Raw genomic sequence first — 13,801 nt, 5'->3', positions numbered from 1 at the left:
TGTCATTTTTGGGTGAACTAACCCTTTAAGCCTGGTGATGAAAGTTAATATATGCGAAATAAAATGATATATTTAAAAAAGTATTTTAGTATTTTAAATATAAATTACAGTGTCTCAAAGTATTTAATTACAAATTACATTTCATTTATTTTTGTTAAGGAAAATACAAATTACAAAATACTCAAAAGTAATTAAATACGCATTTCAAATACATGTAATTAAAATACTGCCCATCTCTGTTTACTTGAATGTATTTTTATTTTATTTCTTTATTTTACTTCTTTATTTATATATATTTTTTTATGCTATGATGCTTGTCTGTTGTCTGATTAAGACATTTCATATTTTGTACCAGGCCATTTATGGTTGTTTATATTGTTCAGTAAAGTTCTTGGTAAAAAAAAATGAATTAATTGAAGAAGTTACTGAGCGTATTATTGTATACATAGTTCCCACAGGCCAATTAATGTCACGTGACCTCCCCGGAGAAGCCATCTTTGAGGGCAAAAGCTGCTGTGTTTACAATGTTTTACCATACTGTCTATGAGTTTTACAAGCAAATTTCGAATATTTCTTTCCATTTATAATGTTACGAAAATCATGAAGAGACAAAGTGACAGAGATTATAAAGAGACTCTATTAACACAAGACAGAGAGAGGTGCAATGCGAACATTTCAGTCATAAATGGTGTGGATCCGTATGCGCTAACAAAGGAAGCACTGAGCACTGATTATGCAGCTTTGCCTCAGATACAGTATTATCATGTGTATCATTATCTGGTATTGGCTAGGAGTTTTAATACATGTGAGCAATTCCGAGCCTGGAAATGTGTGCATGAATATGAATATACACGGTATGAAAATAACTAAAACTCGCGTGCAAATTAATTAATGTAATGCGGAACTACTTTATACGCGGGTTCTTTAGGGACATAATCTGAGATTGCCGTGCTGGAATGTGTGTGTGTGAGTGTGTGTGTGTGAGAGTGAGAGAGTCGCGGGCGCGATCGAACAGTGGAAACAATGTTGTTTTTGTATGTTTTTAATATCTCGTCATTTTGTTCATACAGGACATAATTCAAACTGCAAAGTGTTAACTTATATTTGTATACACTCGCAATAAAAAACAACAAATTCTTGCGTGTTTTGAGGGAGTTTCTTTCCTGTTTATCCTCGCCAGCCATAACCTCCGTCGTTGTTCTGACAAAAGCTTAGTCTTCTCACATTCACGAAGTCTAATGACGGGTATACTGTAAAATCCAAATTTAACTGAACCTCCGACACGATTTAAACATCCATTGACCCAGCAGGAGATCACCATTTTCACTTTTTATCACGAAATTAACTCGCTTCAGCTTCTTCTACTATTGTTCTGCCCACAGAAATGGCGCCGGGTCGGCAAATGCTAAAAAACTAAATTTAACTGAACCTCCGGCACGATTGGAACATCCATTGACCCAGCAGGAGATGACCATTTTTACTTTTTAATCACAAAATTTCCGTTTCAGCTTCTACTATTGTTCTGCATTGTAAGAATGTTGTGTTCTGCCCTCAGAAATGGCGGCGGGTCGGCAAATGCCTGTATGTTGTGACGTCATGTGGGAACTATGTATACAGCGCGCAAGGTTTATGCACATGCTCCAAGTCTTCTTCTCTGTTTTTAGTGTATATCTGTGGCAGAATTACAGCGCCACATACTGGTCTGGCATGTATACTACATCGTTTTGAGTCGGTTTCAGTGGTTTAATGTGTACGCATATATTTCTTGAGACGGCGCCATGTTTACGGAATTTTTTCTAGAAAAAAAAAAGATCGGATAGGAAAAGCTCTGGGTTCGTGTGGATGTGGCCTAAGTGTACGTCAGAAACCACGGCATGATTATACAAAGTTACCATTACCAATAATATGTTCTAGAATGAGCAAGTAGAGCACGGCCGCCTAGAATATTGGCCGCCGCCTATATCGATTGACCAAGACTGACGAGTTTGTGATTATGAGATTTGTATACCCGGCTGGTGTGAGACTCAAAGTGTTATAGGAATCCGAATGAACGAGTGTAAATTCATTAAAGAGTTAATTAGAGTTAATTAGAATAATCAAATGCACAGCTAAACTATTATAAATGACCATTAATCAATTAGAAATACTTTGCCATACTGAAAAGACCGAACTCGCAGTTATCCTTCACCCGCTCTATTGGAAACCGTCATTGGGCCGACTGGGCGGGCCTTACACTGTCACTCCTTAGTCGAAAAATTCGGACTAAAAATGGCTTTCAGCACGACTTAAACAGGTAGGCTGAAAAGTAATTTGTCTGTGCAGGTACACAGATGTGAACCAATCAGGCTTCAGTATTCAGAGAAAAACTGAGTTTCCCCCATAAGCATCAGAGAAACTGACGCAATGCCCGTTCCGGTTATATCACTTGTTTTCAGATCAGTTCTCTGACGGTCTTACCGTAATAGCCAGTGTGTGCGTGAACCGCAAAATAACATGGCGGCTAGATTGACTGTGCATTTCGAGGTGCAGCCTGGCAGGATTATTAATAAAAGAAAAATTTAGGGAAAGAAGTGTCAGGAATTGCATTGTGCTTGGGTTTGATATGCATTGATTATCATTTACCTTGTTCATGATATGATGTATTGTGCACCACTGCAATTTATACACCAAAGATCAATCACCACACATGAAGTGACTAAATCCAACTGAGACCTTACCTGGCAGGTATCTGGACTGGCGCAGGTAATGTTGTCTGGCTGAAGAGGTGACATGGTGGCTGGAGTCTGGCTGGTTCAGTCTGCTGGTGTTCGGTAACTTGGTTACAGTGCTAAATGTGTAAAGGGGTTTCTGGTCCTTGGGCCTGCAAAGTTTTCATAGCATAAAAAAAGGAAAGAGTGAAATCTGAAATGGAATAATTGCAATTGAAAGTGAAATAGAGAAACATAAAAGCCCTGTTCTAAAACCTAGTCAGCAGCCATTATACTAGATATTATTTGTAGGTTTCATAGGCACGTTTGTAGGTCAGTAGAGAGCAAGGCTGCATACTAGGTTTTAAAATAGTGTGCTCATTGAAATGTGCTATACATGAAATCAGTGTAAATACTGGTGATGTTAATCTTTGAATATACAGTAGCTGTGGAGTAGTTTCTATCATACTGTGGAGTAGTTTTCTCCTCCTCAAGGCCTTTGCTGGGTTTTTTAGAGAGGGAAGCTGCGGTATCAGAACAGTCAGACTCATCCCAGCTGTCTGATGGTTTCATGTTTGACTGTCCCCACCTTCTACGACCGTTCTTCAGTCCAATCAAACTGTTCTCACCCCCGACCACCTCATGTTGGGAAAACAAAGCATAATTCTGCTGATGTTCATATGGGTATTCAAATGCAACCGAGAACTACTACAGGAAATCTTTAAGAGTTTAATTTTTTATATATATATATATATATATATATATATATATATATATATATATATATATATATATACACAGTGCCCTCCACAATTAATGGCACCCCTGGTAAATATGATCAAAACTGGCTGTAAAAAATAAATCTGCATCGTTTATCCTTTTGATCTTTCATTCAAAAAATGTGCAAAATTCTAACCTTTCATTGAAGTAAAAGAATTGAAAGTGGGGGGAAATCACATTATGAAATAAATGTTTTTCTCCAAAACACATTGGCCACAATTATTGGCACCCCTAGAATTTTTTTACGAGTAAAATATCTCTGAAGTATATTCCCATTAATATTTACCTTTTTTAGCACACCAGGGGGACTAGGAACATGAAATTGTCCAGCTATGACTTCGTGTTTCACAGGAGTTTAAATATGAGGAAACACAAAGGCCAAATTTGTGGCCCCTTAATCATCCATTACAATGAGTAAAACCACAGAATATAGTTCTGATGCGTAGCAAAAGATTGTTGACCATCACAAAATAGAAAGTGGCTGTAAGACAATAGCTAAAGAATTGAAAATCCCCATTTTGACCATCAGGGCAATAATTAAGAAGTTCCAATCAACTAAAGATGTTACGAATCTGCCAGGAAGAGGACGTGTGTCTATACTGTCTTAATGCACGGCGAGGATGAAAGTTTGAGTGGCCAAAGACTCTTCAAGCATCACAGATGGAGAATTGCAGAGATTAGTTGAGTCTTGGGGTCAGAAAGCCAAAAAAAAAAAAAAAAAAAACACCTACATCCCCACATGTTGTTTGGGAGGGTTTCAAGAAAAATCCTCCTCGCCCCTCCAGAAACAAACTCCAGCAAATTTAATTGTCAGACATGACTGGAACTTCAAACGGCACAGGGTTCTGTGGTCAGATGAGACTAAAAAAATAGCTTTTTGGCAGCAAACACACTAGATGGGTTTGGTGAACACAAGGATAAAAAGTACCCCATGTGTACAATTTAATATACCGTTGGATCTTTAATGTTGTGGGCATATTTTTCTGCTGGAGGTCCTGGACTTCTTGTTCAGATACATGGCATCGTGGATTCTATCAAATATCAACAGATAAAAAATCAAAACCTGATGCCTTCTGCTAGAAATCTTATAATGGGCCGTGGTTGGATCTTCCATCAGGACAACGATCCAAAACAAACATCAAAATCAACACAAAAATTTGTTGCGGAGCACAAAATGAAGCTTCTGCCATGACCGTCCCAGTCCCCTGACCTGATGAGTGGGCTGAACTGAAGAGAAGAAGCACAAACATGGATCTGGGAATCTAAAGGATCTGGAGAGATTCTGTATGGAGGAATGGTCTCTGATCTCTTGTCAGGTGTTCTCCAAACTCATCAGGCATTATAGGGGAAGACTCAGAGCTGGTACCTTGTCAAAAGGAGATTGCAAAAAGTATTTAATAAAAGGGTGCCAATAATTGTGGCCAACGTGTTTTGGAGAAAAACATTTATTTCATAATGTGATTTCCCCCCCACATTCAATTCTTTTACTTAAATGAAAGGTTAGAATTTTGCAAATTTTTTGAATGAAAGATCAAAAGGATAAACGATGCAGATTTATTTTTTACAGCCAGTTTTGATCATATTTACCAGGGGTGCCATTAATTGTGGAGGGCACTGTATGTACAGTGTTTCCCCTACCATTATATAAGGGGGGCGCCCCGCCCTCCTAACGGCTCCCCCCGCCCCCCTTGGAGGTCAAGTAAATTTGATTTGATTTTCTTTATAGCGACAGATTACAATTTGTTATTTTATAAAAAAAAAAACCTAAATGGCCCTTAAGTAATATGTTATTTATCTTATTTCCACGATGGCATGTCTTTTCTGTCTGTGTTTACAATTATCCCAATGAGTGCGCACACTCACACACAAACAAACACAAATACAGTTGAGCACTAGCGGACAGAGAGCGCGCGGCTGGAAATGTGTCGCTGAACTGAAGATGGCAACACTCGCTCTACTGCGAGCAGCAGCCGGAGTAGCTCTCCTGCTCCAAGTCTAACGCCCGTTTCACATATATTTCGTTTGCGGTGAGTATTTTTTTTCCGTACCCATGTTAACAGAGCTTTCACACTGCACGAGGATGCAGTCCGTCGATGATCGATCTGTTCCAGTTGCGGTGCGTATACAGCAGTGCAGAGATCGTTTCTGCACCGAGTCTATTTCTGCTGTGCTGCAAACGCTGAATTAAAGTGACAGCGCATGTTTCGTGGTCAAAATGAACACCGATTGACCTGAAAATGTAGTAATTTCACCATAAGTGCGATTAATTAAATAAAATGTAGTAATCTCACCATAAATTTATTTAATTAATTACTACTTTTTTCACTTTAAGACTGAGTTAAAGCAAGGAAAACTACAATTTACCTCAACAAGGCGACATAATGAACAACACTCGTCTTATCCGTGGAGGTGGAAAAACAAGTTCTTTGTGACATGCAAGATTTATTGTATTAAAATTTAAATACAAAAGATTTTAATATAAGTACATGGTTAAATATTTTACCACTTGCTTGAGCAACTTAATATATAATTATAGAAGTAATGTATTGAATAATACATTGTTTAAATTGTGTTTACGTGAACGCGCGTTCACAGCAGTGGTGCGTCTGACAGGATTATTCTCTCCAATAAATGCATCATAGAAATAAAAACTTCTCATAAAAAAAGCCCATTTAAAATGTATATATATATTGGTTAGTATTTATAAATCTTTTTTTAGTTGTTAGTTAAAAAATAAAACTATTTAAGCTCTGGTCCATTAATATTAACAAATACTTCTATAAATTTAACAAAGGTTATTTGCAAAAATCAATTTTAAAAAGATTTAAATATGTTTATTTATTTTTTTAAAGAGATATCTTATGTTAACATTTTTTAACTTTTACAAACCATTACCCTCCCAGACAACCAATTTATGTGACAGATAGATAGATAGATAGATAGAGATAGATAGATAGATAGAGATAGATAGATAGCGTCTGTGTCAATTTTCCCCAAACCAACCAACCAACCAACCCCCCTGTAAGCTGTACGAGAATAGTCGGCCTTCACTGAAGAGCTATCTTCACAGGTAAGAAAAACAGTTTAATAATCATTATTAATTCGTGGCCACGAAATAATTCACCTGAATATTCACCAATTCACAAAAATAGGTCTTTAGCATTCACTAATTAATAGTATCAAACTGTTTTTGGCCACGTTGTAATTCGTTAAATCAAAATGAGGGAGGGAATTAGTTCAACGTGTCCACGATTTATTAAAACGAGGGAACAAATAAGTCGTCGTGACTCGTGACAACTAATTATTTAGATCAGTGGACAGGGCGCAAGAAGAACAAACAGAGAGAGAGCGAGCCCCGGCCGCGCGCGCGCACTCTCACCGCCTTCAAACAACACGAGCGCTGTATTGCTCTCTCTCGCGCATATCAACACAATAGTAAAAGGTCGGAAGACCGATTGTGTTTTATAGATTAGTAGTTTGTTCATATAAAGTGTTTGATTAGCAAATACATGTTAAGGAAATGCATAATACAAATTGTATGGGTTAATGTAACGGTAAACGGACTCTGCGGGTAAAACTGTTGTGATGAAACTGCGCATGCGTGGGGTAAAACTGCTGGGGTAAAACCATAGATATAAACACTAGATGTCGCCTTGGGGTTCTAAACATGCGTCAAAACCGCCGCCATCTTTGAACAGGGGTCTTGCCATAGGAAGTAGCTAGGTAACGCTGCTATCTCCGCCTATACTTCAATTTTATGGATGATACCGGACTTTTGTGCTGCGTATGGATGTTCACACGAACGAAATCTAAACCAGACAGCATGGGATTAGATTTACTCTGTGGATGGTAGTAGTCAAGTTGTTTTTTTATAAGTTCAGTGTACATTTCTCTGCTTGAAGGAAGAAAATGAACTGTGATTCTCGCACAGCTAATGAACTGTGAATATTCTTTAGATATTATTTGAAATAACTCTTGTGTTTAAAATGTACAATATGCAGGAGTTGATCCTCAATACCCACTTTTGGCTGTGATGTGCTGTGTTGTTCCTAACTTTTGATTTTTTACCGATTGTACTCAAACCTTTTAATGAAAAAAAAAAAAAAAAAAAAAAACCTGTAAGTACAGTCCTAATAGTATGCTGGTCCTCTATATTCTTTAGATATTATTTGAAATAACTCTTGTGTTTAAAATGTACAATATGCAGGAGTTGATCCTCAATACCCACTTTTGGCTGTGATGTGCTGTGTTGTTCCTAACTTTTGATTTTTTACCGATTGTACTCAAACCTTTTAATGAAAAAAAAAAAAAAAAAAAAAACCTGTAAGTACAGTCCTAATAGTATGCTGGTCCTCTATATTCTTTAGATATTATTTGAAATAACTCTTGTGTTTAAAATGTACAATATGCAGGAGTTGATCCTCAATACCCACTTTTGGCTGTGATGTGCTGCTGTGTTGTTCCTAACTTTTGATTTTTTACCGATTGTACTCAAACCTTTTAATGAAAAAAAAAAAAAAAAAAAAAAACCTGTAAGTACAGTCCTAATAGTATGCTGGTCCTCTCCCTGTCAATCTTCAAACAGTACATCCATGATTATTATACATAGAATTCCGCAAATCTTATGTAGGCTATGTGTGCGTTTTGCACAAGGACAGTGGGCTCAAGGGCTTGTTTCTTTTCCTTGCAAACTGGGGATGGAGGTGTGGAAGGACACTGAAATTTGTGAAAATGTCAACTGTTTAAATCCTTTCTTTAAAGTGAATTTCGTTTTGTATAAATTGTATCTTAATTTTAATAAATTTTATTCATCAACAAATTGCTTGTTGATATAATCATGGAGGCGTCCGCGCGGTCACTTACTTATTGCACGTTAACTGGAGCGCATCTCATCCTAACTTAACGAAACTCAGCCTATGCCTCACACAGACAAGAGAAATACATCAAATACACAAAGCTTAAATAGTCTTTAAACGAAATAATTTAAAACGAAAGAAAAAAGCTAGGCTACTCTCTGATTATGTAATCCATTATGTGCATTTCTCTCTCTAGGCGCGTTCACTACGGAGATGGCGATCGTCAACTTCATCTCTGCAGCCGAGTCGACACTGTCAGAAGTTTATTAATAAAAATCAATGCACGCGTCACCGGATTTACAAATGCACTTCTTGCTTGTTGCACGCACACATATTATGTCGAAATAACGAGATATTATGTTGAAATAACATTATTCTTAATAAAACATCTTTTAGAATATTTGATTGAATGCTGAATGTTGCGCTTGTTCAATTTAATAAAATTAAAAATTTAATTGTGATCATTAAAATAATTGAATATTAAATATTTAGTGGCCAAGTTTTGCTCATTTATATATGTATTATATAGCAATAGTTCATTCTAAGTTTACTCAAGTGGAAGAATGTGACTAATAAACGTAGGCCTACTAGCACTATGCATTATATTTTGAAAAAGAAGTAATTATCTTAATATCAAAACCTTAAATTTCCTCTGGACTCAATGATAAATACATGACTGACCGTTGGAACGAACCATAAAAACTAGAAAATCGCATTCATGACGATTTATGGTGATTTTATTTCCGTTAGACCTTTGCCTACATTGACGCTGATGCATTAAAGAGGAGGGGCTCCCCTGTTCCAAGATGGCGGCTCTATTGACGCATTCGTTCCAATGAACTGCCGTATACAAGGCGACATCTAGTGTTTATATCTATGAAAAAAAATAAGGATGGCCTATTTTGATTTCATGGTGACTTTAAATTTGATATGGAGGTTTTGTACCTTTTGTGTGTATGAAGCGAGAGAGTCTGTCTGAGAGAGAGACTGAGGCAGAGGAATCTGCTGCAGTGGCTGATGGGAGTTTCTACTTTGGCCTTTAGTCTGTGATGGCAGCACTGTTTCTGAGACACACTGCAGCTCTGATCTGGGTTCACTGGGCAGGACGGTCTTTATCTGAGCCTTCCGTACATCAGGGGTCATGGGACGGGGACCCAAAACTTGTCCCACTTGGAAGTAGGGGTATCTGAGAGCCTGAAATGATGTTTAGAAACAATTACTTACACAAACAAAGATACAAAAATGATGCTTGTTAATGTCTAAATTGAACTAAATTAAAATAATAATCCTTTCAAGACTGTTTGTGTTAGGTTTGGTTTGATGAACCCCCCCCTTCCTCCATTGCTCACAAGTCTCTTTACATATTTATACATTACATATTATTACAAGGATCTAAACAGTGACACTTTTTTTTCAGATGTACAGACCACAGTTAATACTAGTGGCATCCGTTTACCGCCATAGCTAAGTAACAGATTTGATTTGCCATTTTAAGATGCAAAGAATGAGATGCTTACTGTGGAAAGAAGCATTATACTATTATTAGTAGACAATCATGACATCATTAATCCTTTGACACGAACGATCACACCAGTGTGATTAGAACATTCAGTGCATCACGTGATCAACTGCTAAATTAAAATGTGCTTTCGTGCTTTGGCTGGAGCTGATCCAGAGATGGATGCGCTCAGTGCTTGTCATATATCACAACTATTCACTGTTTACAACCACGTTTACAGATCCGATTCTCTGAACTGTGGCGTAAACTAACATGGTGGCAGAATAAAAGCGATACATATGTCATCAGGGCTCAACAATAAGGACTGCCCGATGGCCCGGGGCCAGCATGAAAGACACTCGGGCCAGTTAACGGAAGTGTCACATGCGCGATTGGGCCAGTGCTGCATCTTCACGGAAGTTGATAATTTGCGTGTTTTTAAGTCTCGCCTATTTCAACATTCAAGCGCACGTAGACACTAAAGTACCCGCGTCTCTCCGATTGGTACTCGCGCTACAAACTAAACATTTACCGTTAGTTTAAAGCGGCTTGCCCCGTCAGACCCTCTGACAGATAGATGTGCTGACAGATAGATACTTGCGCTGCTGTGTAATGTGCTTGATACAATGGGGAGAGCAAGTATTTGATACACTGCCGATTTTGCAGGTTTTCCCACTTACAAAGCATGTAGAAGTCTGTAATTTTTATCATAGGTACTCTTCAACTGTGAGTGACGGAATCTAAAACAAAAATCCAGAAAATCACATTGTATGATTTTTAAGTAATTAATTTGCATTTTATTGCATGACATAAGTATTTGATACATCAGAAAAGCAGAACTTAATATTTGGTACAGAAACCTTTGTTTGCAATTATACAGAGATCATACGTTTCCTGTAGTTCTTGACCAGGTTTGCACACAAAAAAATTACAGACCTCTACATGCTTTGTAAGTGGGAAAACCTGCAAAATCGGCAGTGTATCAAATACTTGTTCTCCCCACTGTATGTTGTGCTTTCCACAGTGCATAACCTACATTTCACAGGTATATATTCTTCATCTGTAAATGTTAGAAACTCGTGCAAATATTTTTGCGGTCAGGAGTGAATCTCCGCCAAACTCCACAGATTTCTGTGAACGCCGCCGCGCACATGCGCGAAAAACAGACGGAGCACAATAGAATAGGAGCACAATAATTCTGACTAAAATATAAATATTGCTAAAATATTTTTTTGTTGAACAATAAATGTGCTGTATGTAGAATTTTAAACCTACAAGTAAGTGTATTTTTATGATAGCAGTAACTGTAAAGTGACTATTGTAATGGGGTAGACCTAATCAAATGTAGGTTAATTAGTTTTTGCTTTTGTTTGTATTTATTTTAATTTTTAGTTTAGTGAATTTAAAAATAAAATCATTATTTTGTTTTTAGATTATAATGTTACAATGTAATGTGATTTTAACCCATTTTTGCACATAATATACTATTATTATTATTATTATATTGTAATTTGTTATTATTTTAATACTGACTGGCTTTAACAATATTCAAAATTTATGAGGTTAGGCTAGAAGTTTTTGGTGTCATAACCTTATTTATTAAGGTTAAATTGATCAAAAACAACAAACAATAACGAAGCCGATTTTAATTTAATTTATTTAGTACTTTTTTTGTGTTGGGGCCAGTAACATTTTGGCAGGGCAAGTAAAAATTTCAACCACTGGCCCAATCGGGCCAGTAGAAAAATTCCTTAGCGTTGAGCCCTGGTCATACAGCGCTATTGTGGCTGCGGTGTGTCACGTGACAAGCCTGACAAGCCCGCCATGGAAATAATAAGGTGATGCGTTCTAAAATAATGGTTGCCTTAAAAAAAAAAACTCACGCTGGGGGGTCAGCTAGAATATTTTAAACTTACATGTGAAAGGATTAATAGTGGTTGACTGTTCTGAAACTTTTGTCAGATTACATACCATACTGCAATCTGTCCTGGAGTCCACATGAACACATACGCATGTACCTTTGCAGCAGAGGGTCTTTTCTTTGGGTCCCAGTGGAGGAAGTCTCTCATGAGGTCTAAAGCCTCATTGGTGGCGTTGGGGATCAGAGTTTTCAGTGGTGTAGGAACACACTGGGGAAAGCGGAAGTTCATCGCAGCAGCTAGCTGATAACCCTCCGGCCATTCTGACTGCAAGGGAAAATAATCAGTGTTTATTACATCAAGCATTCTTTACCTATTTACCCATGAAACAAAATATTTTAATAGAGATGAATTAAATAAAACACATCATAAACTGATCACAGACAACAAATCATTATTAAAGTCGCATTTAGCTCAACCTCATATATGAAGGATGCCTGGAGGTCAGTCGCTACAGGCCCAAAATCTTATGCCACCAGCTAATTTTTCACATACCAGAGTATGTGAGCGGGGTGGAGCGGCAACAATTTACCCTCTAAGCATTCAATAATCACTCTGCTCCAGCTCCACTCCAGGTTCACCATTTCCCACTCCACTTCTCGCTCACTGATATCAGAAACAACGGTCCGTCTTCACTCCCTGAGGAAATATGCGGCTAAAGTATTATGCTTTGAACTCTCACAAAAGTTCTGTTCATAACATATATTAAGTTTATTAGATGGTTATCAGCATTAAAAGTTAAATATCATCGCTGCTTTATGCAGTGCAAAGATGAAAATAATAGTACGTTTTTATCAGTTATTTTATCTTTCTTACAGATTTCTGTTCATTCGAAATAGGATACAGATAAAGGAGAACTGTAAGATTACATTTGTTTGAATGCATTAGTGAGAGAGCAACTGAGTGTGTAAATAAGTGCTACCTGTTTAAAATGTGCTTTCACCCGATCATATTTAGTAGCCTATTTAGAAGGTACAAACAAACTCCTTGAGAACTATAACCACCCGCTCATGTCCATTACCGTCATCATAACCTCCACATTCTTTCTGATTTGAGTGATCCATCTGTATCAAGCTAGCTAAATGTGTTTAACGTGTGAATTCTTGCTAAAAATCCATTTATATTATGGGCCGTTGTACGGGCATGAATTGTACTCGTGATGGAGCGGTAGTGGAGCGCTCTCGCAGCGAGTGAAAGCCTCGACACACTTTTAAAAACTCCTCACTTCATTCAAAATCACGCCACTCCGCTCCCACTCCACCCCCCCTCATATACTCTGATTCTCCAACCAAAATACATAAATGACCAGAGGACTCAACTCTCAATTAATGAATTAATGGCCCAACCAACTCAAAGTCAACAACCGACTTGCTTGAAATTATCATTCAGTCACTGGGGCTGACACTCATGATCGTGACCAAGTCGCTTTTTCTCATACAGAAAACGGACAAATCACTGTCCTCAAAATCAAGTTGTTTCAAGTCAACTTAAGCTGCTGTGACATGCTCTAAATTCCCTGATAAAGTTGGTTCATCTTCACATGTGATCATACCTTCTTTACTGTACCAAGGACCTGGCAGATCTTGAAGATCTCATCCACCTCACTGTTGCCAGGAAACAGAGGTCGTAGCGTGTAGAGTTCCGCCATAATGCAGCCTACTGCCCAGATGTCTATGGGTGAACTATAGACTGGTGACCTCAACAGCACCTCTGGAGCTCGATACCTGAACACAAACACATAAGAGAGAGCTTTGAAATGCTCACATTTCAGCCAGTAGAGGAAACTGCTGCAAGTTGCACATACTCAGTTTCACTTCACAGGAATTTTGATATAACTTTTAAGCTCTCTCTCTTTTATCTCTAGGTTGTCGGTTGAAAGTGAATTGCAGATACCATCACTGTCATTAGCAGGCATCATTTATAACAATAGATATGAAATAAAGTATGACTGAATTGAAATAATTCATCTTTAAAATATATAACTAATATTCACGAGTTCACACTTACATATAATTTGAAGGGGTAAGGTTTAATGCGTATTTGGCGTGTTGTCCGGAGGGA

The 13,801-nt window shown here is 37.6% G+C and overlaps 1 protein-coding gene across 9 annotated transcripts in view; it reads right to left on the bottom strand.

Moving 5' to 3' along the window:
* Positions 1-13,801, bottom strand: part of mak (male germ cell-associated kinase) — a 46,645-nt gene that overhangs the window by 12,834 nt on the left and 20,010 nt on the right. For 5 of the 9 annotated variants that reach the window (XM_084399221.1, XM_084399217.1, XM_084399219.1 and 2 more), the window contains 5 exons: positions 13,293-13,464; positions 11,840-12,007; positions 9,269-9,517; positions 3,157-3,326; positions 2,718-2,860 (listed from right to left, as the gene is read on the bottom strand). In XM_084399221.1, coding sequence (XP_084255347.1) covers positions 2,718-2,860; positions 3,157-3,326; positions 9,269-9,517; positions 11,840-12,007; positions 13,293-13,464 — 902 coding nt within the window. Of the gene's footprint in view, positions 1-2,717; positions 2,861-3,156; positions 3,354-9,268; positions 9,518-11,839; positions 12,008-13,292; positions 13,465-13,801 lie in introns of all 9 variants that reach the window. The other 4 variants (XM_084399216.1, XM_084399215.1, XM_084399218.1 and 1 more) reach the window with 1 other exon arrangement.

The sequence above is a fragment of the Rutilus rutilus genome (genome assembly GCF_951802725.1).
Source record: "Rutilus rutilus genome assembly, chromosome: 24".
Classification (NCBI taxonomy): Eukaryota; Metazoa; Chordata; class Actinopteri; order Cypriniformes; family Leuciscidae; genus Rutilus; species Rutilus rutilus.
This window is presented reverse-complemented; position numbering and strand designations above follow the sequence as displayed.